General features: G+C 42.9%; 2 protein-coding genes across 2 annotated transcripts in view; one reads left to right on the plus strand and one right to left on the minus strand.

The window, feature by feature from the left end:
- Nucleotides 1–11513, plus strand: part of zanl (zonadhesin, like) — a 33970-nt gene extending 22457 nt beyond the window's left edge. Inside the window, exons 31-52 of the mRNA XM_070854472.1 lie at nucleotides 30–124; nucleotides 343–519; nucleotides 1211–1419; nucleotides 1552–1696; nucleotides 1909–2006; nucleotides 2174–2320; nucleotides 2447–2611; nucleotides 2817–2944; nucleotides 4177–4448; nucleotides 4539–4747; nucleotides 5167–5311; nucleotides 5423–5670; nucleotides 5758–5887; nucleotides 5988–6189; nucleotides 7120–7281; nucleotides 7459–7589; nucleotides 8362–8564; nucleotides 8671–8806; nucleotides 9314–9451; nucleotides 9797–9890; nucleotides 10295–10338; nucleotides 11424–11513. Coding sequence (XP_070710573.1) covers nucleotides 30–124; nucleotides 343–519; nucleotides 1211–1419; nucleotides 1552–1696; nucleotides 1909–2006; nucleotides 2174–2320; nucleotides 2447–2611; nucleotides 2817–2944; nucleotides 4177–4448; nucleotides 4539–4747; nucleotides 5167–5311; nucleotides 5423–5670; nucleotides 5758–5887; nucleotides 5988–6189; nucleotides 7120–7281; nucleotides 7459–7589; nucleotides 8362–8564; nucleotides 8671–8806; nucleotides 9314–9451; nucleotides 9797–9890; nucleotides 10295–10338; nucleotides 11424–11482 — 3337 coding nt within the window. The 3' untranslated portion in view covers nucleotides 11483–11513. The remainder of the gene's footprint in view (nucleotides 1–29; nucleotides 125–342; nucleotides 520–1210; nucleotides 1420–1551; nucleotides 1697–1908; nucleotides 2007–2173; nucleotides 2321–2446; nucleotides 2612–2816; nucleotides 2945–4176; nucleotides 4449–4538; nucleotides 4748–5166; nucleotides 5312–5422; nucleotides 5671–5757; nucleotides 5888–5987; nucleotides 6190–7119; nucleotides 7282–7458; nucleotides 7590–8361; nucleotides 8565–8670; nucleotides 8807–9313; nucleotides 9452–9796; nucleotides 9891–10294; nucleotides 10339–11423) is intronic.
- A 4054-nt stretch (nucleotides 11514–15567) lies between these two features.
- On the minus strand, nucleotides 15568–27114 carry trappc14 (trafficking protein particle complex subunit 14). Its single transcript, XM_070854742.1, has 12 exons — nucleotides 26504–27114; nucleotides 25600–25683; nucleotides 24541–24670; nucleotides 24351–24437; nucleotides 23798–23918; nucleotides 22361–22508; nucleotides 21619–21680; nucleotides 21235–21407; nucleotides 18652–18791; nucleotides 18141–18331; nucleotides 17588–17752; nucleotides 15568–15838 (listed from the first exon to the last, which is right to left on the minus strand). Exons 1-12 carry the CDS (start codon nucleotides 26951–26953, stop codon nucleotides 15835–15837), a joined length of 1755 nt encoding a protein of 584 aa, XP_070710843.1. The 5' UTR covers nucleotides 26954–27114; the 3' UTR covers nucleotides 15568–15834.
- Between the last annotated feature and the right edge of the window lie 577 nt (nucleotides 27115–27691).

Consider the following 27691-nt stretch of genomic DNA (forward strand, 5'->3'; position numbering starts at 1 on the left):
CTCTAATGAGTCCTCCACCTTTTCTCCAGCTGCTCCAATGGTGGAGGACAGGAAGACTGTGATAAAGAGGTGGAGGAGGAGGCCAAGAAGCCCACGAGCTGTGGCATGATCACCGATCCCAATGGTATGACATGTGGATGTGGATGCTGGAGTGGAGCGTGGGTTTAGAAAAGACTTTTACAAAGTGATGTCTGTAACATGTGATAGGTTATAATAAAATGTAATGACATCGGTTTGATACTTACTATGATGGAAAGTTTTACCATGATAAATACCAAACACGGTATCACTTTGGCTGCCATTCACCCCACCGCATCTCTGTGTCTTTAATCTTGACCTCAGGTATCTTTAAGGCCTGCCACTCCGTCGTGCCCCCCGAGCCATACTTTGGAAACTGTGTGTATGACATGTGTGCCACTGGAGGTCAGACCGTGGCTCTGTGCCAGGCCATAGAGAGCTATGCTGACATGTGTGCTGCTGCAGGAGTCCCCATTGCATGGAGAAACAACACCTTCTGTCGTAAGTCTGTGTGTGTGTGTGCATGTTCGTTTGTTTGTAGACAACAAAGAGGACCTTTAGCAGTGTGTCATGGCATCACTACTATGTTGATTCCTAGAATCACAACTGTAGCACTGTTTTCCTGACAAACCAGAACTATCACCAAGCATGTAAGGATGGGGGGTATCATACTGCTGACTGAGCTCTGCCCAACCTGGAAGATTTGACCTTGTAGTTTTGTTCTTATCACTGACTTTAGTGAGTTGTCTTACTGTAAGTGGCAGCCATGATAAGGTGGTGCGGAAGACAGATTATGTAACTCTTCAGAGAATAAGTAACAATATGTTCTGGTTACAAATGAAAAACTGATCATAAACATTAAAACAGCCGTCATCTGCTGGGTTTTGCTGCTACATACTTACTTGCTTTGGTACCACTAGCATATGGGAACTAATGTTAATTCCTGTGTTTACCACTGGTTGCCACAGTGGCCACTGTTCAACAAATGTTACATAGACTTGATTTAAGAAATCAAACTTTTGCAGAGGAAACACAGGATCCAGCTTTATCAAGCGTTCCTGATGCACAGGTTCTATGTGTCATATCTTTAAATATGTCCCTCTTTTTTGTTAAGACATTAATGAAAGCTGTAATGTAAGCAGTGAGCATTGAGCAAACATCCCTTTTCCAAATGTCCTCACCCACCCCCTAGCTCTGAAGTGTCCTCCAGGCAGTCATTACAGTCCGTGTAGCCCTGCCTGCCAGCAGCCCAGCTGTCAGGACCCTGCGGGCCCCGGTGGCTCCTGCAACCAGCCCTGTGTGGAGGGCTGCGTCTGTAACCCCGGCCTTGTCCTCAGTGGAGATAAATGTGTCCCGCTCAGTGAGTGTGGATGCACCGATGAAGACGGAAAGTACCGCCCGGTATGTGTGCTCAGGTGGAACGCTCAAAGGGAATGATTTTCACTTTATTTTTTTGAAAGACGCTATGTTTGAACATGCATTGAACTTCTTTATGTGAATTCTTTATGTGTGTGTGTGTGTGTGTGTGTGTAGGTGGGAGACACATGGTTCAGTGAGATGGACTGCTCGGAGCGATGCAGGTGTAACGGCAACCACAACATCAGCTGTGAGCCATGGCAGTGCAGTCCTGCACAGGAGTGTAAAGTTGTAGAGGGGGTTCTGGACTGCCACTCTACAGGTAAACTGTAGAACAGACTGGATGACCAAAAAGTCAGTACACCTGAAGTGGGTCAACATTTTAAGAATAATCATGATCATCATGATCCGATCATTTTCCATCTGAAGATACAACATCCGGGTTGTGACTTGATCATTTTTCTGTGAGCCAATCACTGATTATATCGTCAAATATCAGTTTCACACTTCACAGAGCCTCATTTCCCTCCTTAGGTAAAGGAGTGTGTCACGTAGCTGGAGATCCTCACTACTACACCTTTGATGGTGTGATGCACACATTCATGGGTACCTGCACTTACACGCTGGTGGAGGTATGGGATGACTTTGAGCTATTTCACATTTCTTTTTCAACTTTATACAAATCTGTCATGTTTGTGCCCCTGGCTGCTTTGTGTGTCTGTTGTCAGTTATTTTTAAACTACAGTTAACGTAAAAATTAAAACCATGTTTTTTCAAATTCTATTTTTGAATCCTGTAGGTGTGTAACACCACTAAGGTGACTCCCTTCAGGATAGTGGCTAAAAATGAGGAGCGTGGTCAACCAGAGGCCTCCTATGTTCGCTCTGTCAAAGTGTACCTGCCTCATGATACCATCGTTGAACTGCAGAAGAGCCGCAGAGTTCTGGTAAGTAACATAACTGAGTATTTTCAGATTGAATGGATATATAACTGCAGAAATAGTAATGGGATACAGCAGAGCGCAATGACCAGCGGCTGGCTGATGTCTGTGTTGTCTCTTGTCTTGTCATAGTTGAATGGACGACGGGTGCGAACCCCAGTTGCCAATGACTTAGCCGGAGCCAAGGTGATAACCAGCGGATCCTACATTCTGCTGGACACAAACTTTGGTCTACAGGTGAAGTTTGATGGTGTCCATCACCTGGAGATAACTGTTCCTGGAGAATACTTCAACAAGGTATGAAGACACAAGGCCAGTTTTACTGTCCTATTGCCCCTTCACCTCTTTTCTCTGCGTCAAGTCACGACACAAAGGGTGATCATTTTAATCATTGTACTTGTAGTTAGACACTGAAATTAGTATTTTTACTGGATTATAAATGCTATGTGATGCTTCGTGTATAACTGTACTGTAATAACCGGGCTCCACCTTCCCCTCCCAGCTGTGTGGCATGTGTGGCAACTACAACCACAACTCCTCTGATGACAACCTGATGCCCAACAAAAAACCAGCGGAGAATGTGATTGAACTGGGCAACAGCTGGAAATCAGAGGGAGACAGTGATCCTGGGTCAGTGGGTTACAGCCATCAAACATGTTTACCAAGATTATCTGGATAGTGGGCTATTTCATAAAACCCTCTGATAACCATTTGCACATTCTGTAAGCATTCTGTAAGCAGTACACGTTCTCAGCTGGTGACATCGTCTCCTGTGGGTGTGGCATTCCCAGGGTGGCTGTGTTATGAGTATACTGACCAACAGTCTCTTCCCTAGGGGATAGGAGTTTGTGATCAGTATGTGTGAGAGAAAAATCTCACTTTCAGGTCCATTCAATAGTTTTTTCAGAGATTTCATCCACATGGTCTTCATCAGTGAATGGGGTTTAAGTCCCATATTAATGTCATGTGGTGACATCAAAGCCAATTCCATTTGCTGAGGAAGACCGTTCGATGCATTTGAAAGCTCCAAAAAGCACGTAGATGGACCGTAGATGGAGTTCTTAATTACAAAACTCTTTCCCTTCATAGTCTCTGTGTGTTCTAATGAGGGGCTGTGCTCTTGACCAAATAACCAACACCTCATTGCCCCCTATATTTCCATAATATCCAACTGATTATTGCATTACACAGTAACAAACATAGCAGCACCATTCAAAGTTATGTCACCCGAATAATATGACAAAGTTGAAAATGCACTTTACAGTTCTCATGATTGTCCCACACTTCCAAAAGTTCTTCTGTTGGTTGAAAAATGCATTTGAACTTTGGTGTTTTGTTCACGTGGAGCAACATGTACAAAATGAACATATGCATATACAACATCACCATATAAATATTAAAGGAAACCATCAGGAAAGTGTGCACTTTTCACATTAGTAATATTTAAACACTGATTTTGTGGGTTACAGAACACAGGAGAAGTGTAACAGACACCCCCACCTCACATAGCATATCATAGCAATCTTTTGAGAGAAGTGAGTCATCTGTGAACTGTGAGCTGTGTATGATTGATTTTGACTGTTTGATAGTTTTCACTTAAACCTAAAATAACTATTATTGGCTCACATCAGCTCATTGTTTTTAATCAGTAACCCCATCTTCTTGACGTAAACACCATCTTTAGCAATAGCAATCAAACAGAGCATCAGTATTCTATCCTGTGTGCTCACAGGCAGCTGGAGTGCCCAGTGAAATGTCACGCTGAATAGTGTGAGCTCATAAATCACCAAAGTCATTCAGAAATGACACAGCAACATGGCAGAGCCTGACTAAACCGTTCATCCAAACATTCTCCCCTCTAGCTGTCAGCCAGACACTCGTCCAGACATCCACCCCAACTGCACCACTGAGGAAGAGAAGATGTTCGAGGCCCAATGCGCAGAGGTCATCCTCTCTGACCGCTTCAAGCCCTGCCACGCTGTGGTGCCCCCCGACGCTTTCCTGGGGAACTGCATCTATGACATGTGCGAGTATGATGGTATGCAGGCGACACTCTGTGACAATGTGGAGGCATATGCTCAGGCCTGTCAGAGCGGTGGAGTCACCATCAGCTGGAGGAACAACACCTTCTGTCGTGAGTTCCACTTACACTGATCGACAGTCTGAAGAAAGGAAATATTCTAGTTTTAATATTCTCATACTTAACTGCTATCCTGCCCCACAGCCCTGCCCTGCCCTCCGAGCAGCCACTACTCAGACTGTACTGCCCCCTGCCCCCCCACGTGCTCCGATCTTTTCCCCATCTTCTGCCACCTGCCTCCGACCGCCTGTGTGGAGGGCTGCCAGTGTGACGCCGGCTTCGTCCTCAGTGACAACCAATGTGTTCCTTTGGACAAATGTGGCTGTCTGGACTCAGATGGAGAGTACCATGATGTGAGTGAGTCCGTGCTGCTGCTGGCTTACTCACGATGTGGCATCATAGAACATCCTGAACACTTGAGATCAGAATCACACACAGGTTATAAGCATTAAAGGTGCTGGTGAACTTTCCTGAGTGTCTTAGTAGAGACCAAAGATAAAAGGCTGGGTCAGGACCCACTGAAGTGCCCAAAGACAAATCTGAGGGCTCATAAAATCTTAGTTGTATAAGTCTGTGATCTCTATATAGTTTCCTAATAATTTCTTGAAGAGAGTAATTCAATTTAGAGTTGAGTAGAGGGGAAATAATATCCCAGTAAATATTCATTCATTATTAATATATTATCATGCTCCATCTATGTTGAATTGTGTGTTTGGCTGTAGACAAATTGACATTCTCTACATCTGGATAAATCTTTTTTGTGTGGGTGTAGGTGGGAGACACTTGGCTGACGGATAAATGTGATGACTTATGTACCTGTAACCTTGGTGGCAAAATCACATGTAAGGACCACAGCTGTGATTCCAACTCAGTGTGTGCCCTGGACAAATATGGAGACCTCTACTGCAAACCCACCAGTGAGTCCTGAATGGATTCATTACCACACTACACCGACACAGAGTACATTTGTACATTGTTTTGGTCATAACCCATTCTGACCATTTCAATCATGTTATCATCTCCACCAGAGTTCGACAAGTGCAGCATCTGTGGGGATCCTCACTACCGAACATTTGATAGTTGGACCCATCATTTTCAGGGTCCTTACACCTACGTCCTGACCCAGAGCCATAACCTGCAGAACTCCATGACACCTCTGGTAGTGAGGGGAAGGAACATCAGACGTGGAGGGAACAGGAGGGTGTCGTTCCTGGATCAGATGTACATCGACGTTTATGGCGTCAATGTTCGCTTCCTGCAGAAGAAAACCGTCCTGGTCAGTACTTCGTCTTTGTCCGCTTAAAGCAGCATTTAGTGTTGGCTGTTTTCTACAGTAAGAAGTCCATACTGTGATCTCCTTCAGGTGAATGGGGAGCGTGTTGCACTGCCTCTCAGTCCAGTTGACGGTTTGACCATCACAATGAACTCCAGGCAGGTCCAGCTCACAACTGACTTTGGACTCACTGTACGCTTCGATGGCGACAGTCGAGGAGGTAAAAGAAGAAGAAGAACCCTCTGCCCTCACTAACTGAGCCCTTCTGTGGCTTGTTTGTGAATCTGCTCATTTCCTTTGTCCCTTCGTTTGTTTATCAGAGATCATACTGCCCAGTACCTATAAGAACTCTGTCAGGGGTCTGTGTGGAAACTATGACGGCATCACCCGAAATGAGTACATGAAGCCAGATGGCACGGTGGTCAGGAGCCTGAACGAGTTCGGAGAAAGCTGGAGGGTCAGTGACCGCCTGGCTGATGGACCGAAGATCTTCAATCTTCCTCACACAGTCCACACCCACAGGTAGGACCACAACCAGGGCCACTGCTTTAGCTGTCAACACAGTTTCTATTGATTTTGACATTTGCTGAAAGCTGGTACTGATTAGAAACATTAGTGTTTATGTGCGTGGAGATTCAATCTTGACCTTGGAAACATAAACTATTTTGTCAAATATTTTAAACTCTAGACTTTACTTATCACCTTTTTCTGCACCTTTTGATCCTCTACCACACCCTTCTTCAGCCACATCAGTCCTTCACCTTCAGTCACATAATAACAAGTGATTGTTTGTGGGGTAAGATCATAGCCTCTGTCTTTATCTATGATTTATACATTCTTGAAGATGGATGTAGGATATGTGTGAAAGCTTTGAGAACAAATTAATAAGAGAGCTTTTATTTTGGGATCATAAAAAACCACAGCAATTCTTATGAAATACAACTATTGGGCTTGGTGATACCTCGTCATGGGCCCAAGAGTAGGTTGAATGGACATTTTGACTAGATAGTGGAGGTGGAGGAAAGGTTAGAAGGTTTCCACGATCACTGGCAATCCTCCAAATAATCGAACTTTAGAGTTATTGCCCATTCTGGATCATAAACATTGTGCTCTGGACCAAACTGTAGGACTGACTGACTTTGGCCCACTGCTAAGAGCACTTGTAGAATTGCTCTTTACCAACACATGCATGCAGCCAAGTAGTGGTATTGTTCACATGCATGCTTGACTTGTGACATGGAGATCTTAACATTAACAGCACAGTAACCTCTCCAGGTGACTGTACAGGTTCCTTTGCTGAGATGTGATCTTACCACACTGTTGCCATACCTTGCCTTGTTTTGTGTTGCTATTTCTTCAACTTTCTTGATTAGGGCTGCATCTCTCTAGATGTCAGGTTAGACAAAGTCACTTTAAGAAAGTCCTTCCATTCTTTCTGCCTACTGTCTCCAGGCGAGAGCTGGAGAATGATCCAGATTCAGGATTTGAGACATCAGGCTGCTCTCAGTCTCAGCTCAATGGGTACAACAGTGTGCTTCAGTGTGGAGCACTGTCTGACTCCAAGGGACCTTTTGCCACCTGTCATGCGACCCTGTCACCTACATCCTACCAAGAGTGAGTAGTTCAAGCTCAAGTCAAGTGTGTGTGTGGAACTGACAATTACTGTAGTGTTTTAATTGTGCACATAATGTGGTGTGTGACTTGGCAGTCTTTGCTCATGCTCAGTATGTGTGTGTGTGTGTGTGTGTGTGTGTGTGTGTGTGTGTGTGTGTCTGTGTGTCTGTCCCTCAGTGACTGTGTGTTTGACCTGTGTGCTGAGCAGGGCAGCTCAGTGCTGCGTTGTGCCAGTTATGAAGCATACTCTGCAGCCTGTCAGGAGGCTGGAGTCAAACTGGGACCCTGGAGGCAGCAGCTGGGTTGTGGTAAGATGCTGAACACACACACACACACACACACTCACACACAGATACATTCACATCATTGGGAAATAACGACATTGGAAAGATTACCATACCAGTGGTCTGCTTATTTACGGCGAGTCATGTAAAGTAAGTAACATTTATTGAGTACAGCACTTTTCACTGAACCCAGTCACAAAGTGCTTCACAGGTGTAAAAGAAAAAGAAACATATATGACAGAATCATAAATGAGATCATAAAAACAGATCTAAAACGCACTAATACGCCAATCATAACTCATAAACTATCAGCACAGGGTTGCATAGTGAAGAGGAAGTTTGTCCCTTCATGCAACACACACATAGAACTTAAGTACTGGTCTTTAAATTTAAGATAGAAGCAGTCATGAGATAATATGATGATAAAACAATATACATTTATTTATATACCTTTACACATATACACCCAGTATGTACAATGCCAGTGTCCTTTACAGTCACATACATTTCTACAATGCATTTTGGAGCAGTGGTTAGCATTGTTGCCTTGCAGCAAGAAGGTTCTTGCGTGGGTTTTCTCCGTGTACTCCAGCTTCCTCCCACAGTCTAATGACATGCAGGTTAATTGTTGACTCTACATTACCTGTGAATGTGAGCAGGAATGGTTGTGTGTCTCTATGAATTTTGGAAACTACTACTAGTTTGATAAATGAACTCAAAATTGAGGTGTAAAAGTGCAGATTATCAGACAGGGTTGTGACCTCTCTCTCTCTCTCTCTCTCTCTCTCTCTTCCAGTCCTCAACTGTAATGCCAACAGCACCTACTCTGCTTGCATGTCACCTTGTCCCGCCTCCTGTGCCGACCTGGCAGCACCCTCCGATTGTGACACCACTTCCTGTGTGGAAGGGTGTCAGTGTGCGGCAGGCTTCGCCATGAGTGAGGGAATGTGTGTGCCATACACACAGTGTGGCTGCACCTTCCTCAACAGATACTACCCTGTAAGAGGCCTTATGGGAAAGACTATGGCAGAGACTGTGTGTGGCATTTTGTGACGGTGGGATCTAATTACATCCTCCCTCTCACCTCTCTCCCTCCATTCTGCAGCTGAAGGAGAAGTTTGTGACTGAAGACTGTTCTCAGTCCTGTGAATGCACCAGCACCGGCGCCGTGTGCCAACCCAAGAGCTGCCAGGATGGTTTCGTCTGCACCATCTACAACTTCAAACGTGACTGCTACAGAGGTGTGTGTCTGCGTTTTCAAGATCTTCAATATGATGTACTCAGTATCATTTCAGTTTTAACTCCACTCACTTAGACCTTATTTGACCTTCTCACAACCAATTAAAATCTAAATCCAAGAGGAATGATGGCAAAATCTGTCAAATATTTTATTTTGTAAATAAAATGGTCACATTTTATATAGTGGATAGTAGACTTATTAACACACAGGGCAAATGTTACAAAATCAATTTGCACTCGCAATCTGTATGTAACTAGAACCTAATTTACTAAGACACTACAGTATCTGCCTCCATTTGGTACCTAACACTGAGATTCTAATGCAGTCATTACAAAAACTGTTAATGTTAAATGATGACTATAAAAGAAAAGCTACATCCAACTAGAATAGAATAGAATAGCCTTTATTGTCATTGCGTGTGTACAATGAAATTAGGAGCGCTAATCCAATTCCAAAAAGGAATGTAACAATATACACAGTATATGTAATGTGTGGTTTTGTGTTGCAGCGAGTCCCTGCCTCTCGGACCCCTGTCTGAATGGAGGAACATGTAACGAGGAGAGCAACAACACGTTCACCTGTCAGTGTGCAGAGGGCTTCGAGGGCGCCAACTGTGAGGTGGAGATAACGCAGACAGGAGGACTAGGTATATCCTATCTCACTCTTCAGGGGGACAAAAAGCTCAAACGAAAAGCTTGTACATGTCCTTTACTTTTATAAACCACTGAGTAGAGTCACACTATGGCATTTACATCTATATCAGATTTCTGATGCATTCACTTAACTGTTTAGTAAGACAGCTCTGATTGGAGGCAAGGCAAGGGTTACTGTTAGCTGCAGACTAGAGAAGCCTTTTATTGCCAGACAAAGAACTAACCCTCACAAAAAATGGTTTCACATGAGTCCATTTCTTTTTCTCATTCCTAAGATTTAACCTACTTTGATCTTCTTGTGTTTTTGTCTTATTTTCTGTCATTGTTGTTTGTCACAGAAACCAAGTGGATTATCCTGATCGTGGTCCTGGTCTTAGTTGCTGTCGTCATCATTGTGACAACCACTGTGTGTGTTTGCAGAAATAAAACCAAGTGAGTCTCAACTAAATCTGTGCTGTACAAGTATCAAAACATGTGTGTGTAGGGGTGTGTGTGTGTGTGTGTGTGTGTACATACCATGACTGCTGACCAACAGCTGCTAAATGTCCTGACTGACATCCCTTTACTAACCAGTTAAGACAAAAGATCCGTTTTCATTGCAGGTCACAAGTTTATGTAGTTCAGAAGCAGCAGTCATCCCACAGTGGGTGAGAGAAAATTATAGACACATCACCTTATTGGGAATTTCTGGGAGCACACTGTATCAGCACTGGGAAGGGGGGGGGGTTAATTCACTACCTTCACTCTACCATCCATCACTTTCTACCTACAGGAGCCATTGTGTTATAAATCATGTTCATGTTCAAGTCTCTCACCTCAGTTCTTTCTCTCTACAGGAAAGAGAAGAAGGAGGAGAACAAACTCAGCATGAAATCCACAAGTAAGAATTGTCATTATTAGTAATGGACATTGGCACAGTTAGTCACTCTCTTTGTCCCAGTTACTGCACTGTTGTCACCGTATATAATGCTGCACACAAGCACAATGAATGTATTTTTTCACTGCCAGTACTTGCTTCCAGGTCATAATGAAAAAAATCATTGTCTCAAAACTAAATAGAATTGAAACTGAACCCCATAATAACAGCTTGAGTTGAATAGTTATATATACACACTGTTGCCCATAAAGCTGGAATAAAATGTTTTTTACCTCTTCTCATGAAATGATTGTGACAATGTGATCTATTCTTGATAAATAAAGTTTATATCTTCTCAACTTTATTGATCGAACTCTTCCAAACAGATCACAGTGAAACTTAAACCACAATGAACCTTTGCAAACTGTGGATTCAGGCAAAATTGGGGGTATTGAACAATTATTCCAACTTTATGGGCAACAGTGTATATATAAATATATAATATAATAATAGTATTACAGGCTGATTCATATTTCACTGTCCAGTACTGACAGATGTGCAAATAGAAACGTGATGCATTTGAATTATTTTATATCTATTTGATTTCTAAAATAATACTGTTCAGAATGTATTGTATTATTATTTTATATATACTGTTCATCCGTTCATATTCATTCATATTCTGTCATCCTTTAACTAGAAATAGTCACCTTAGCCTTAGTCACCCCTGTCAGAAGTATTTATCAGATTTTAGGCATGATTGCCAAAAAATCATTATGGTCATATTTTGTGTAAGACAGGATATTAGATATTGACTAAATATGCAAAGTGCTCCCCCAACATTTTGGGGGAATAAATAACCCACAAAGTGTCCTGGAAAGTTCTCTTTGGTCCTACTGTTTCTGTTTAGTAAGCTTGTAGTCGGTTATTTATTTCCAGAGGAATTTCCTTGAAAGCCGGCTTTAGTCATCTTTAGTCTTCAGTTATAGACAGATTTTACTTCTATGAATATGAATCTGTGAGCAAAAGCAGAAAGTATCTTTATCTCAGTTAGAATTCTTCCTCATGGTGTTTGCAGCTCTAATATCCATACTTTTTTTTCCTTTCAGGCGTTCCATATACAAACATAGATGACAAAAGAAGTGATATAAAAATGACAACGCTGTGATGACAAACGGTTCTAACAAACCCCTGCTGTATGAGGCACAACCTGCTGAGAGGCCTCTTCATCGGGCCCCAGAAATAAAACTCTGTTAAGAAATGTTTGTGTGGAGAGAGTTGAGTATATTATAGTTTGTGTACAAATGTTTTGCTTTCTTAACTTATGCTTTTGAAGACGTTTAATGAATAGAAAAGTTCAAATCGCTGTGTGTGTCTTTTAGTGTCTGTATGTATTTTTGGAATGACCTGCTTGCAAAAAAAATCTAAATGTGTTTGAAAGTGTGATTGTCTTTGTTAAAGAATCACCTGCACATCCTAAAAGACGTTACACACAGTAGATTAAGCTCAGTGTTTGGATTCTTACAAATCACAAGCATGGATAGCCACACTACCGCTCCACGGAGAACAAGCTGCTTTCACTGAGTTGCATGGGAGTGCTTGGCCACCCTGTTAGGCTGTGTCTCACCCTCACCCTCACCCTCACCCTCACCCTACATAAATGAATATCCAGACAGACCAGCACATTGCTCATCAGTTGTAATCGGAATACATCACACTGAATATGACTCAAACATTTGAGTCCTTAGAAAGGAGGTTTAATACCAAGGCCTGAAAGTACAAAGCACATTCAGATTCAAAAGAATTTAATACATTCTGCTATTATAATTGTACAAAAACAGTCTCGGTTACAAAATTCCACACATTTTTCTCCACATCTGAAGGCCTACATTTCAGGATTTAGATTTTCAGTATGAACAGTGTCCTGATTGTCATCATACACAAGTGGTCTATGATAATGGAGCCTGGGGATGTTACAATGGTGCAGACACACTGTAGATGAACACCTGACTGGCTTTCCATCGTTCTGTTTCTGTGTTTACAGCAGAAGAAGAAGAACATTCCTATGATTTTATTCACTATTTGACCTTCAGTTCCCCCTCGTCTACACTTTAGTCCACGACAGTCAGAGTTACCCAACATTTGCTGTGGACATTTATGGTCACGGAGGAAACATGAAAACCTAATGTGCAGAGATACTGCAGTGACATTTACAGAGCACATTTATGCCTCGACGCTGGTAAATGCTCCATTTATTGAATACCAGTCATGCTCTAAGAGAGATGAACCTCTTGGATTTGGGGTTCTTGGTCTTTTCCTCCATCACCAGCTTTTTACTTTTAGTCCCATTCCTGGTGAGGCCTCCAGAATAGACGCAGTAAATCATCAGTGCATTGGTCTTCCTGTGCAGCCATTAGCACAGTTTTTGTAATCCTACGTTTCACATTAAGTCTCTTGTCAAACGCGAGTCACACCTGTAAGCAAGCTGCAGCAGAAAGCTGGAAGTATTTTAACTAACATCATATGAGGTCTATGAAAATAACTTTCCTGACTCGTTTGTGAACGTAACACTTTTAACACACAGTTTACATATTTGATGATTTACAGTATTTGTGTTGATTTGTAACAGTTCTATTACATTAACCTGAAGAAGCAGCCTCTCTGCTGTGTTACCTGCAATACACTATTTATCACAATGCAGCTGCTGTTGGAAGCAGTTTGAGTTTTAATTATTGTGGTAACATTGTATTGTACCGGTCACATTGTCTTCTCTTTCGTCTAACTGTAAATTCAATGCTTCCTGGAAAGAACGATGTCATTTGTTACTAATCATTGGGCCAACAGAGACACTGCTCACTGAGCACACTTCAAGTCCTCACATTTCAGTGAATTACTGGCAGGTAAAGAGTCACAACAGGAAAGCTGTTTTCAACAACAGTTCAACATACATGAAGAGTAAAGCTTCCAATAATAAATGAGTATTTACTTGTATGTAAATACATTTCTGACAGTTTTTCAAGTCATCAAGATCAAAACGATGGTTTCTCCACACATAGAACCAGAAAAAACATCTGATGGCCCCCGGTGACATAGATGCTGATGTTTCCCAGATCACCCGAGTCTTTCTGACAAGTGTAACAGGAAACAGCCCTATGAAGTTAGTCATTCTGTTGTAATATATGGATGTTTATTCAAAAGCTCACTCAATCTGAAACTTCATCATACAGCGCAAAGTCAATGTTAAGAATCTCTTCCACTCTGATAACAGTGTAAAACTAGAAAGGATTTTAGAAATGTAAAGGAAAGTGACAGCATTAATCCAACAGCAGCCTGTCGTATCAGCCCCGCCGTGGATTCCACCATGAAATGAGGAGACTACACTGTAAAGGTGCAGCAGACCGCTGCACTATCAAACCACAGAATGCATGTGAGGGGTCAAATAAAACAAATCAATGCAAGACCTGAAGCCATAGGACTAAAATGAACAATCCAACAATACACAGCAATAAATAGTCAGCATTAAGACGATCAGATTTAAATAAGTCAGCCAGTGTGAAGCCTGTATGGGGCTGGATCACACTCACATTTAAATTCTATCCTGTTTCAACAGTAGACTTTTTTTCCAGTGGATGCCAAAAGTGCAAACCTCTTTCTGTAGGAAGGATGCAAGGCAACGGTCCTTCAAGTCTGAGGTTGGATGCAGCTCTAATCCAGTGTAAACCAAGAATACGTCTGTACTCCAGTTAAAACACATAAACTATATTCATATCACCTAATCGAGGCTTTTTTACATTCTTCTGGAACAACAACAAGGAAATGTAATGAAGTATAAGTAGAGACTAAACCTAAACTGGTACATACAGGTGATACAGATTAGCATCTGTTCGAGTCATAGACTGGATATAACAAGTGTACGTCACCACCATGATGTTTTGCTTTATGGGCGTCACCATCTTGGCGTTTTGGAGCCAGAAGTAAATGGTATGTAGAGCTCCTTTCTAGTCATATCGACCACTCGAAGCGCTTTTACATCACATCCTCATTCACACAATATTCATACAGGAGGAATCTAAATTGGAGGAGGAGACTAGTCTTTCACACAGCCATGTTTCAGGAGCAGGTTGGGGTTCAGTGTCTTGCCCAAGGACACTTGCTAAATCTATCAATTGATGGACAACCCGTTGTCCCTCTAGGCCACCGCCCAACTCCAGATGCTAGAAGTGATGTTCGTTCAACGAAGACTGCCTCTGATTGGTTCGTCACAAGGTAGTCCCGCCCTAAAGCGAGTCCTGATTTATCTTCTACTTTCCTTTCCATGGGCCCATAAATTACTAAATGGACATTGTGCCGTGTTGAAGAAGACTTTAAACTAACGGCTGAGAGCATAAACTCATTTGGAGAGTGTTTACTGAGGTAATAAATCAAGTGAGGAGAAATAGACTCATTTTCACATAGACTTCCATTCATTAGGACTTCTTTGCAACCAGCAGAGTTGCCCCATGCTGGCCATTAGAATGCAGGTTTAAGGCACTTCCGCATTGGCTTCAGTAATCTGACCCAGAACCAACGTCCACTTCTTGGTCCTAGTTGGTTTAAAGGAGCAGTCTGACATGTTGGGATGTTCGTAGATCATTCTGACAGTGTAGCATGTGATTCTGCCACCATGAGCCACCATGAACAGTAGAAAACTTCCCTCTGGCTTCCACCACATGTTGGAATCTGGCTGCAGGGATTTGGTGCCATTAATACACAAGATTTATTAGTGAGGTGAAACACCGATGTCAGGGTCAGGGTCACATGATCAGGTTTGGCTCACTGTCGGCGTTCCAGTTCATCCCAAACAAAGGTGTTGGATGGAATTGAGGTCAGGACACATTATCAGGGACATACTGAAACATGTTGTGGAAAAGGTGTACATTAGATAGCCTATGTTTTCAGATGCAGCCAGGCTAGCAGTTCTCTTATCTGACTGCGGATTTGATGGCAAACAAATGGATTTCACAGAATGTTGGAGTGTTCAAGAGAAATACCAACTGCTGGATCCCTCCATCTGAATTTGTGCTCGACGCGAGCAACCGATCTGGGAGGTCCCGATTATATGCTACAAGAAAAAAAGAGCTGCCATAAAAACAGTGATGACTCCTTATTGTAAATGGACTTTAGTAACTATGAATATTGACAAAATCAAAATTGGGTCAAATGGAATGAAAGAGATTTTATAAAGAGTAAAAAAAAAAAAAAACTCCAGTGAAATGTAGCATTGTTGTGGCTCCACAAGGGCTTTTCTTTTCTTTTCACTCCATCACCCTCTTCTCTCCCTCTCTCTTCGTGACTGAGCCTCCTCTCAGGCCGGTCACCTTTGTTCCCATTCCTCTCTGCTCCTCCCATCATTACATCCACATCTTGTGGCACACTGTCCCGCTCTAAATGTCTCCTTCACACAGAGGATGAGGCTCTGGCAGCAGCACAGCTGGATCAAACTCTGATGTCAGTGTCTCCAGGAAAGCTTTCCTCTCCAGGTCATCTGAGGAGACAGAAGGAGGATTTGCTTTATATGCTTTGACAAGTTCCAGTTAAGATGTTTGCAGAACTGTGTAAAAAAACTAATACAGTAGTAGTGTAGTAGATAGCTGTCCAAGAGTGTTTCTCAAACATGGTGCAAAGTGTACTTCTACTTCTGCTCATCTGTCTTTGAGAAGAAACACATGGCTGTAGCTGCTTGACTTGCTTTGAAACAGCCACAAAATGTAAGTGCCAGCATAATTCAGCGTTCTATACCATACAGTCACCCATACTGTATGTGCCAATCACCTCCCATTCAGGACTGTGGAGATTCTACACAAGGGGCAACTGTTTGTTCACTGCTGGTCTAATCTGACTTCTACCAACCTGTGGAGCTTTGGAGTCATTTCAAATACTACAGCCGGTAGGATACCTTAGTTTGCACAGTGCTGCACAGAACAATGTCAGTGACCTGCTGTTGTTGTAAACTAACGTCTCATTAAAGTGAAGAAGCAAAGGTTCGTTAAAACAGTCATACAACAACTATGCCTGATGACAATAGTAGACCTGAAATGATTAGTTGATTAATTGATTTTGAATAATTGATAAACTTTTTTGTCAATAAAAATCAATTCAATCATTTGATAAATATTCAGTTAAGACATTTTTCAAGATAAAATGCCAAACTATTTATGGTTTCTGCGTCACAAATGTGAGGCTTCCATCCGTCCATTTTCAACCGCTTATCTGGGGTCGGGTCGTGGGGGCAGCAGTTTTAGCAGAGATGCCCAAACTTCCCGGGCCCCAGACACCTCCTCCAGCTCATCCGGTGGGACCCCGAGGCGTTCCCAAGCCAGCCGAGAGACGTAGTCCCTCCAGCGTGTCCTGGGTCTTCCCCGGGGCCTCCTTCCGGTGGGACATACCCGGAAAACCTCCCCAGGGAGACGTCCAGGAAGCATCCGAAACAGATGCCCGAGCCACCTCAGCTGACTCCTCTCGATGTGGAGGAGCAGCGGCTCTACTACGAGCCCCTCCCAGATGGTCGAACTCCTCACCCTATCTCTAAGGGTGAGTCCGGCCCCCCTGCGGAGGAAACTCATTTCGGCCGCTTGTGTCCGAGATCTCTTTCTCGAGGCTTTGCTGCTTTTCTATTTTCTATCATTGTAAACTGAATATCACTTGGACTGTTGGCTGGACAAAACTTGGACATTTGCCATTATTTTCTGCCATCTCATACATAATACTATTATTTTTAATGTTTTAAAATTGTATTTTTGATTTAGGTCAGAAAGTGCAAGTTAAAATGAAGAACTACAGCAACTACAGCTTCAACAAGCCTTTGTCTGCTTGATTTAATGACATTAATTACATTTAAATAACTTTTTTAATAATAATATATGCTATCAATAATAAACAGGGTTATCTTTCCTAATCAGCCTACACTGTTACTATAGCATGTTGCCATATACTTTATTTCATATACTATATATAAAATAAAGTATGTGCCAATGTATTGAAATTACATGTATACCCAGTCCTTACATCCAGTTACTTGGAACATGGTTTCACAGCAGGTTTTCCATAGTTGTGACCGACTGTAACCATCCTCCTCCATGCTCTGACTAGACACACAGAAACGTGCTGTATTTTGATCCTGAACTCACTAAAAGCAAAGAATTACCACTCCTGAACACTGGGATTGTACATTTAGATAAACATGGTAATTGATAGCTCATAATTTACTGCAAAAGAGTGAGAGCTGCTTCCTTACCTGCTGTGTGCCTCTTGGGTTGATTCCAACACTAACACCTTGCACTCTCTCTTGGCAATTTTCTCCAGTGAAATGTGTGTGTGGTCAGGAGGCAGGGAGAGGACTCTGCCCACTGGAGATCCAACAGGAGGGCTGACGGCCCAACGCTCCATTGCACTGCCTGACCTGGAGCCAGCATAGACACGGTTCATGGGCATGATCGTAAAAAGGGAATGCATAGATGTGTCTGAAAATGTCCCTCCAGTCTGTCGTCATGTTTGTGTCTTACAGGGACATCATCTGCAACATGATGCGTTTACACATTAACACCTGTCTAAACTCTGACGCAGCATTTGATGAAGTCCAAAGACGTGTGCATTTCAAAAATTACTCTGAAATCAGTTGGGTGAGTGGGCCTGTACATGAGATGCAGAACATTATTGCTGGCAGTCAGCTGTGCCAACTTCACCAGGAAGATGGATGAGAAAAGAAAAACATCCATCAAGAAGCTGCATCTACCTAGAACACTCTCATAAAGGCTGATTTAATGACATTGGACACTAATCCTGTGTACCTGACGTGGTGCGGCCTGGACTGGTGCTGGTGGGAGAAGCTCTGAGACCGGCCCAGACTGTGTCTCTCCAGCTGCCCTCTGACTGCAGGGCTAGCTGATGATGCAGAGTCCGTCAGTGGTGACTGCGGCTCCACGGAAGGAGAGGACACCGAGGCTGTGAACTGGAGCTTTAGCTTCATGTGCTGGCTCAGCTATGGTGTTATCACGGAGCAGGGTAGGGATGGACAAAATGGAAGAGCACTTTGAGTTTCAACAAAAACTACAACAAATATATTTGTTTACAACAATAAATGAATGAATGTACAATGAACTAGTTACTTTTGTCATGACCCTGCAGAACCTAGCCTCATATCTGTGGAAAACCATTATATTCAAGAGGAGGGAGGGAGGGAGGGAGGGAGAGAAGGAAGGAAGGAAGCACTCTTTTGGTGATATGAAATGGCCCAAAAAGGCTTGACTGAGGCTCTAATAAAGGAATACCTGCACCCAGACAAATCATTTTGTTTGGTACCTCAAAAAGTCCCGTCTTCAGGATCTGGAAGGCCACAGTGAAGGACAGGGTGGAGCCCTTCCTACACTGTCCCAGGAAGTTGAGGGGAGACTGGCACACCACCGCCCACACCCTGGTGTCCTGCTGACATCCTCTATGAGCTGATGAATGGATGGATGTAGGGATCGAGTTGACCAGTGGAGGGGTGTTAACAAGCACATGCAGGAGAAAGAATGTGAAAGTACATTAAGATAGAAAACTGGATGACTCAAAGGGGGTTTGCTTCAACAGAGTGCACAGAACTTTTCTAATATGCTCTCTCTCTTTTTAATGCCAATATTGTGCAGATACACAAATTCCAATGACTTCTACTTTGTAGCTTCTGTATCCATTAAGCTCCTGTAATTTAAAGTCTTGCAGAAATGTCTGTGTAGACACTCCTTGGAGTCGCAGGAGGGCCAGTCCTAGCTGACACTGGGCGAGAGACAGACAGCCCATTCACACTCACATCACCACTTGTACAACAACAACAAAGTCTTTGGACTGTGGGAGGAAGACAAGCGTCAGTGTCAAACACTGATCATCATGCCCAAGAAACCGATTAATGAATGAGAGAAAAAGATTTGTAGCTTAAGTCAAAATCAACACATTCTAACACGGTCGTGTATTTATCAAGACAGCAAGTGAACATGGAGGAGGTGCTGAGTTTGTAATTTGATCTAAACAGGACATTAGAAATAAAGGCAGCTGGAGTAGTGAAGGACCTGGTCCATCTGCTGAGGAGGATCATGTTATTCGACGACAAGCTCCAGAATACCTACTAAATGGATCACATGGGGACATTGTTCTGTCAACTGGGGACACATTATTTGTGGAGGAGACCCGGGGTGCTAATTTAGCTGATTTGAAGAAACAGTGTCTAAGCTTCAGGTCCAGGTTCCCGTGGCAGCTGTTTGTGGATTACAAGGAGACAAGCTGTCATCTTCCCTGGTGCACTACTGACTGCGACTCATCGTCCCTGGAGGCCTCTAGTCTATGAAGGCTGACTGAAGATGCTTCTCTTCCACCTTTTTAAAAGCTATCATAGTGCTGGTTATGTTATATACGTCACTTTACAACACCACCCTTTTGGAAGGCCCCAACATCAGCAATGTCTCCACCCTGTTTGTGTCTTATTGTAGGAAGGAGGGGGGCTAACTAGCATTAGCTGCCTCTTTCATGGGTCCAGATATGAGGACAGCAAAAGACCAGACAGTCAAACTCACAGCAAGGGGTAGTGGTGTAACTTCAGTACTCTGCATGTTGCTCTGTGACTCAGTCACAGTGTGTTACTCTCTAATCACACAACTGGTTGCCTGCCTGTGTGCACGCCTGGACTGTTCAGTGCTCACAGACGTTAGACCTGTCTGAACACTCTTAATGTCATTTCTGTACTGTACTCCTCTGTACTGTTGGATTTCATCATAGGACTGCCAAATTCCTGACACACCCAGCAAACATCTCGAAAGCAGCTACACCAGAGATTACACAGCTGGATCAGGGCGGCTGACTTTACCTCACAGCAATGCAGTTATTATGGATTCCACATTCCTGTGATCTTACACTGCAAGTGATTAACGTACATCTCACTCATGTGTTACACTACATTATTCTTGATAAACACTTAACTACATCAGAAGTGTTTTAGTTTCATTCCACACCTATAGTTTGTTTGTTTTGTACTCCTAAGATTTAAGCTCCAGAAAACCCAGCGTGTGTTGGTCTACTGACTGTCTGCAGTCTGTCTCCTTTATGGGTTCTAAATGGTAGACACTTTGCCCAAAGGAGAAGTCTTTCAAAGAAACATTAAAAACTTTTTTTCCTGAAATATTTCCTTTCACACTAGTCTTCATGGCCCTACTTTACTTTTGAGATCGATTAGTGTAGCTTCTGTTGATGAGTACAGCCTTCACCTGAACGTGAACATTATCACTGGGAAGTATAAATGAACTGGCACAGTTCCACTGTAATGAAACTTGTTCTATCATGTTCATCAACATGATGAAATACACTAAACTCAATGGGTTGTGTTACTAATGAAGCAGTCAGAAGTTAGTTACTGTGACAGATAAGACACCAGTCACACCAACCAACCCGTCCCTACAGAGCCAGAGCGGTAGTGTACTCCTCTGTTATTGGATGTATGTTTATGGATGGCATTTATACCATCACAATTTAGCCAAAAGAGAATACAAGTACCTACCTGTAGCTGGGGAACAATAAATAAATAAACTAGTGAATTAATTCTACTTTTATGCTGAAAATGAAGCATCTTATTATACAGACATCTTTGATAAAGCCAATGGTGTCACAAGATGCCATGAAAACTCCATAATTGTGTGGCTTTGTAAAGCACTATGAGACACTCTGTTGTGATATTGGGCTATACAAATAAATAAATTGAATTGGTAGATGAATGAGGCAGTCATTGTGCCTTTGAGCAAATAACTGAGACTGAGACTAAACTACTAATTACTGAGACTAAATGTAGTGAACTGAATTTCTTTTGCCAAGCAATAAAGTAGGAGGCAGTGAGACTTGGTGATGATAAAGTTTGCTACTCACACTCAGAATTCCAGATCAGACGGACGGCCAGGAAGTCCTGCAAGTTGTTCAGCAGGGTGTATTTTACCAAGAAGTGCTCCAAAGGCCTGACAGCTCTGGGACAGGAAGCTGTCATCACCAGCCGAGGCCGATCCAAGCGGATGCTGGGCAATGAGTAACGGCTTGAGATGTATCTGGAGAGAACAAACTAGTATTTTAATTTCCTTTAATAGACCTTTTTCAGGGAGGACATCTTCAATTGTAGCATCATGTGGTCATGTGTGACCATTTAACCCTGCACAGGATTATTCTACTACCCTGTTTTCACACAATATCTCACTGCACAACATTTAGGTAAAGAGACCTCCTGAATGGCTACATTCCAAACAGAAGAGGAACAGGTACCTTGTGAAGGGCAACGTTGGAGTGTACCATTGTAACACAGCCACCAACGGGACTTCCAAACCCTAGAGAAACATATACAGCACACTCATTAGGACACATCATTTTATGCATGTGATCTATACAGACAATGTGTCAGACAGGTGTACAATCCAACAACAAGTCTGCCGATTCTATATTTTTTATTGTCAACAAATCCGATGTGCAGATCAAAACCTACAATGAATGTATCAATTAACAACTGTGCAAATTAATTCAGCGATCCGAAGCCTCCTTTATCTTCTTCCTCAGAGCAGCTCTTTTAAGAAACAACTGAGCCTTTTTTAGAAACTATATATTTGTGACCCACTTTAGAGATTTTTCTCTTCAGTAGGAACCAACGTGGCTGAGAGCCAGATCTACCTGTCCATCTACCTCCTGGGAATTTGGATAAAGCAACACTTTAACCTTCAATAATACATTCCATATGATTTTTTTTTTTTAATGTGTGTGTTCTGTCTGTGGGTAAAAGAAGACATATTTTTACACGGAGACAACTACAGTAGCATGCCTGAAATTCGATATGCCTGATTCGATATTTGGAATTTTACTGAAAATAAAATGTATTAATCATACACAGTTTGTAACTCATTTGTGTGCAATGTACTACAATTAGTGAAGTGATTTTCCCTGTCATCTGAAAGAGCTGTTGACTGCAGACTGATTGAATAACTGAAGAAAGCCGAAACGGCCTTCACATCAACACCTCACTGGAGTCCTCCTCTGCTTTGTCTTGTAGCTGCAGCTGGAACATGAAGTTCTGTTCCTCCAGTGCACTGAGAGTGCTGGGTAAACGTGATGACTCACTGTCTATCCGACAGAATGAAGCCATGGTGAGCTCAGCTGATTGGTGGCTTTGGTGGACAGTGGAGACAAAGAAATGTTTGTTAGGAGACTTTAAAGCTCGTCTATATGGTATCTCAGCATCTCAGACCAAAACATGTGCCAAAGTTCTATTTCATTTCAGAACTGAAACATCCATACCTCTATTCATTCAAATCTTACAATTCTAATTTTTATAAACATAAAAGCACAACAATGGTTGGACATGATCCTTATGTTATGAAGAGAAATGATTTTTCAACTGGATTGAAGGACCTGCATGCTATTGAGGCCTTAGACGTGAGCAGCTACCTTGTCCTCCACGTATCCTTCTACTCAGGTATATAAACAGAAACTTGGAGGCATACGTCTTTTTTGTCAGTTTCATGAGTTCAGTACCGAGGTGCTTCACAATGACTGTTACTTTTCTTTTGTTATCGGGTGAATTGACACAGCAACCAGCATTCAACACCTCTTACCATTACCATTGTTTAATGTTGCTTAATGTTACTAGGTTAACTGTCCACAGACTCAAAATGACTTACGGCACTAGGGTGGCCTAAAGAGAGCAACAAAGAAGCAATAAGGCTGCACCATGTGAATTTGTATTTAGCTAGCTGTAGTAAAAAAACTTTAATGTTACAAGTAAGGAAACAGTAAGCTGATATGAACATAGCTACATGTTACCTTATGTACAAGACCTTTTTGGTACTCAGTAAAAGCTCCTAGTGGTTTCTTCGTTTTCAATGACTTGCTAATATGGATTCATCCTCTGGGAACATTATCTGATAATCCCATAGTTGATGAGGTGTTTCATTCTGGACCAAAGCGGTAGACTGAGCGACCAGTAGACTAACACTGACTTCCATAAAGACACTCAGCTAGCGTGGCCAAAAAACAGTCTAGAATGGGGGTAAACTGGACATTAAAAATGTTCTACTCTTCAGCCTCATTGAAAAAAACAGTGTCCACTGCCATGGAGAAACAAAGGTTGTGAAGGCAATCAAATGAAAGGCTATGCAACTGTTAACTCTAAGATCTCAGAGTTTCCAGTCAACCGTTCAAATCAATCCTCACTTTTCTCTATGCATCATAATACAATGGCAACATATGTACTGAGGGTGCACCTCCATCCAGTCCTTCAGGATACGTCAGGATTTGTGCACCTGCTTGCTCAATGGTTTCACTTCCCCAGGAAAGTGAGAGTGCAGTTTGGTATGTGTAACTTTGACTGTATCCTCAGCGCATGTTTCACATGTCGACCCTGCTTCTGGACAGTTTTTAAAATCAGAAAATATACTGTAAGTGCGAATGTACTTACCAGACATTGTCGACGATGAGAACCGAACCATCCGGCATTATTGGGAGGTAGGACGAGTTATAGTTAGGAAGGATCCTCACGTCTCTGACACACACCTCCTCCTGAGTGCCAAAGTTTAACACTGCGGAGAGGGTTGGCAAAATTCGTTATTCATCAGCTATTTGGTTCTAGTTGTTGAGAAAGTTGCCCCCCTCTACTAAACGGTAAATGTCTGTATTTGTACAGCACCTTTCTCGCCATTTCAACTACTCAAAGCGCTTTTCCATCACATCCTCATTCACCCATTCTCGCATCACTCATACAGGAGGAGAACAGTTTATTCTTCAGACAGCCTCTGAGCCACAGCTGCCTGCTCTACTAATAGAGGGCATTTTTAAAGGAGACTTCTGGGTTCGTGTCTGAGACAGAGTACTGAGTCGTTCTCTTTCAAAATATCTACTGCAGCTAACAGGGTCATCAGTTTTGGACAAGTCAGCAGCTACCTCTGCTGTTGGAGTGTATCTTTAAAGATCTGTGTGCCCGTAGGAAGTGTGTGTGTGAGCTGCTGGACTACCTTTGACTACAGTCAGGTGTTTTCCAGAGACGGTCATCTGCTGACACTGGACGCTGGGAGGTGGAAGAACATTCAGGATGGTGCTGACTGGGAATTGAAACCAGACACAGAGAAAACAGTTAAAAAAAAAACATCATGACATTGTTGAACAATTAGACAACTCCATCAAAAAGAGAAAGAGTGTGTGTACCCTGTGCCTTGAAAGTGCTGAGATCATGTCTGAAGGTGTGTGCTGGACTCCTGAGCTGCAGAAGAGTCCGGTAGCCATGTTCTCTCACCTCCACTTTGTCCTCCTCCTGTGTCCACACAGTCACTACGATCTGATGTGACAGAGAGGCAGACAAACACACACCAGGACCACACATTTATACTGCATCCCAGTATACTGTAGGTTCTAAGTAGGGATTCATGGAAGGAGAAATCTGATTTATCACAGAGATGGCAGTGATATTTGACTTGTGTGTGGATTTCAATTTTGTATGCATTTCAAGGTTGACTGGAGCCATCTGTGCCCCCTCAGTCTACCCATGTCCATGTGGATCAATGCCTCGATGCACTGGTCAGACACTGCTTACCTGGACATCTTTAAATATTTCATAGCATAGGTAGCATCAGGCTAAGTGCTGCCTGTAAATCCCCATCCTGTTGACACGGCAGGCATTCTTGAATCCTTAATGTTGAATTCCTGAATCGTTGGGTCTCTCTCTCAATTAAAGAGTTTGGTCTAGACCTGCTCTTTATGGGCGATTGAACTCCAGCATCCTCCTGTCAGCTAAATATCCATCAATAGTGACTGTCACTAGCCTTGTTTAGCTATATTACACACACTTCCCACATATTCATGTAGCTTACATGCCGCAAATTTTGATCACATCAGATTTGAATCTGATAATTTCAGATAATCTCAGCTCTCAGTAGTTTCTCTAATTATGTGAAATGATGGTGTTTTAGATCACAATACATACTAGCTGTATGTATATAAGCATATGTTGGAGTGGGTGATATGGATGTATAGTATACCGTAGATAGAGAAAGTTCTACTGTACATACAGTAAGTTACATTTTCTACACTTGTTTGAAACATTCTATATAAATAAGATGTTAATGTCTGTTAGTAAAGTGAAATTAATACCGGATAAATCAAGGTAATTCATAAAATGTTGCTCCAAACAATCAAATACAACCTGAGATAAGGAATAGTTACAACAATATACCATCATATCCAACCCTTTTTGTTAGCATGTCTGACCTTGGCTTTGAGTGTGTTGACTGGCAGCTTGTCCAAAGAGACAGTGAGACAGAAGACGACCTGGTCATCCAACACCAGCGCAGACTGCAGGAGGACAACCAGAGGACCAGATGTTTGAGATGATCAACCAGCAAGCCGAGGCTGCAGCTTACAGTTACTTATTAAATAATCGGTTCGTTTGTAAAATGACAGAAAACAGTGAAATATGCCAAGATCGCTAAAGCTCCGTCAGCACTAGAGGAGAAATGAACACAGGCTGTTAAAATCAGTCACATTTCACACGTCTTTTCACAAATACTGGATTGTTTCGGTTCTGACGTGGAGTCTCTGTATTTATCCCCCAACAACCTCATAAGTGTTTAGAAGAAAACTGATCAGAGAATAAAATACATCATTCAAACATCTTGTTTTGTCCAAGCACACAGTTTGCTGGAGCTGAAACAGGCTGAACAGACGCTGTCCCCAGCTTCTAAAGCCTGTCGCTGTCATCTGCGGTGCTGTCTGCAGCCTAGCAGGCGGGCAGGTGGGGGCTGGAGCCGGTTTAAAACCCCTGGAGGTAGAACTGCACTGTCAAGTCTGGACACATGTGAGGCACAGAGATTACTGAGCAAAGGCTGCAGGCGCTCAGCTCACAGAGGAATCAAACAGGAATACAGAACACGCTCTTTTCCTGTCAACTCAGGAAATGTGTGAAGCTCACTTCATGTTGGGGGGGCCAGTGCAATAAGTGGTGATGACAGTTCAAGAGACTTTAAAGGTTACAGCTACTGCAGACATCCTCCACTACATGCACAAGTAGGCTTTCTGCCTTAATCACAGACTTAAGATGATAAACGCATTGAGGAGCAAATGGAAATGTCCCCATCCCTAATACTTCTCATTACACATGCTTGGCCCCTCTCACCTTTACCGGCTGCCTCCCGCTCTGTCGCCCATCACCGGCCGAGCTGCTGTGAGTGACCACCGGGCTGCACCGTGTGAAAGCCCGGCTGCTGTCCTCTCCTCTTCCGACTCCACACTCCCTCTTACCGGGCTCTTCTTCCACACCGTCCCCGCTGCTGCTGCTGCTGCTGCTGCCGCTGCTCTGGAGCTCTGCCTGGTCGTCGCCGGGTCTCTCCTGCCGGCTCTCGGCCACGCAGGCATTGGCCAGAGCAGACATGGAAGCCACCAGGTCCCTCCAGGGCAGAGCACCGGAGCTGTCACCGCTGCGAGCCCGCAGGACCAGCAGGCACTGCACGGTCTCTCCGAGGTAGACGTGCTTTCGCCGCGGAAGAGTTGTGTACTCCGCCGGGTCAGACAGAGTCGAAAATGCGGCGGCAGGGAAATACAAGAAATACTCGCATTGTGACTCCATCCTGAACACACATCCATACAGGAACTAGTTAGTTCACTCTGTCACCATCCGCGGCACTGGAAACAAACCGACGCTGAAGATTCGCGGTCTTTTCATGAAGAAATAGAGCCCGTGGGGTCAGTGTGGAAGAAGACAAGCTTGCTGTGGCTGCTTAATGTGTCTTTTTTATCGTAAACAGCTCGATTATATTCACATTCACGCGCTGGGGATCCATCTCTGCTGCGTAGTTTCCGCTAACAAGTGATTCAAACGGTGAATCGATGCCAGAGCAGAGCCGTCAGCAGACCTCACTAGTCGATCACCGAGTGTGCGCTCGGTCCAGCGACCCGCACCACTCCGCTTAGAGTTCACCACAAAGCAGTGATGGAAACAAGGTAATAAAGGAAGTTAAACACGTAAATAAAACTCTTGACTTCAGCACAAGAAGTAATACTTCTGTAAAAATGTCATTTTCATGCTAAAGGCCTGCATTCAAATTTTTACTGAAGAAAAGAAGTATTATTAGTCGTATGATATTAGATCAGTATAACTGATCCACTGCAGAAGGGTTAGGGTTAGAGCTAATTTAATTCATCAAAAGGGACATTGATAAATGATAAAATGTAGGTTAAAAAGCACAATAATGTATTTATGAGTGCAGCAACTCCCCCTTGAACCACGTTGACTTCATAAGCCAACAACTGCTGTCAGATACAGGAGTGGTATTTACCAGCTGAACCTGGTTAGATTTCAGTGGAA

Source organism: Pempheris klunzingeri, chromosome 23 (assembly GCF_042242105.1).
Source record: "Pempheris klunzingeri isolate RE-2024b chromosome 23, fPemKlu1.hap1, whole genome shotgun sequence".
Classification (NCBI taxonomy): Eukaryota; Metazoa; Chordata; class Actinopteri; order Acropomatiformes; family Pempheridae; genus Pempheris; species Pempheris klunzingeri.

Coding starts and splice junctions, on each gene's coding strand:
- trappc14 (XM_070854742.1), bottom strand. CDS start 26,953: ATGGAGTCACAATGCGAGTATTTCTTGTATTTCCCTGCCGCCGCATTT. Junction 22,509..23,797: donor CTCATCGTCGACAATGTCTG/GTAAGTACATTC, acceptor TGTCCACCAAAG/CCACCAATCAGCTGAGCTCA. Junction 18,792..21,234: donor TCTGATCTGGAATTCTGAGT/GTGAGTAGCAAA, acceptor TCCATTCATCAG/CTCATAGAGGATGTCAGCAG.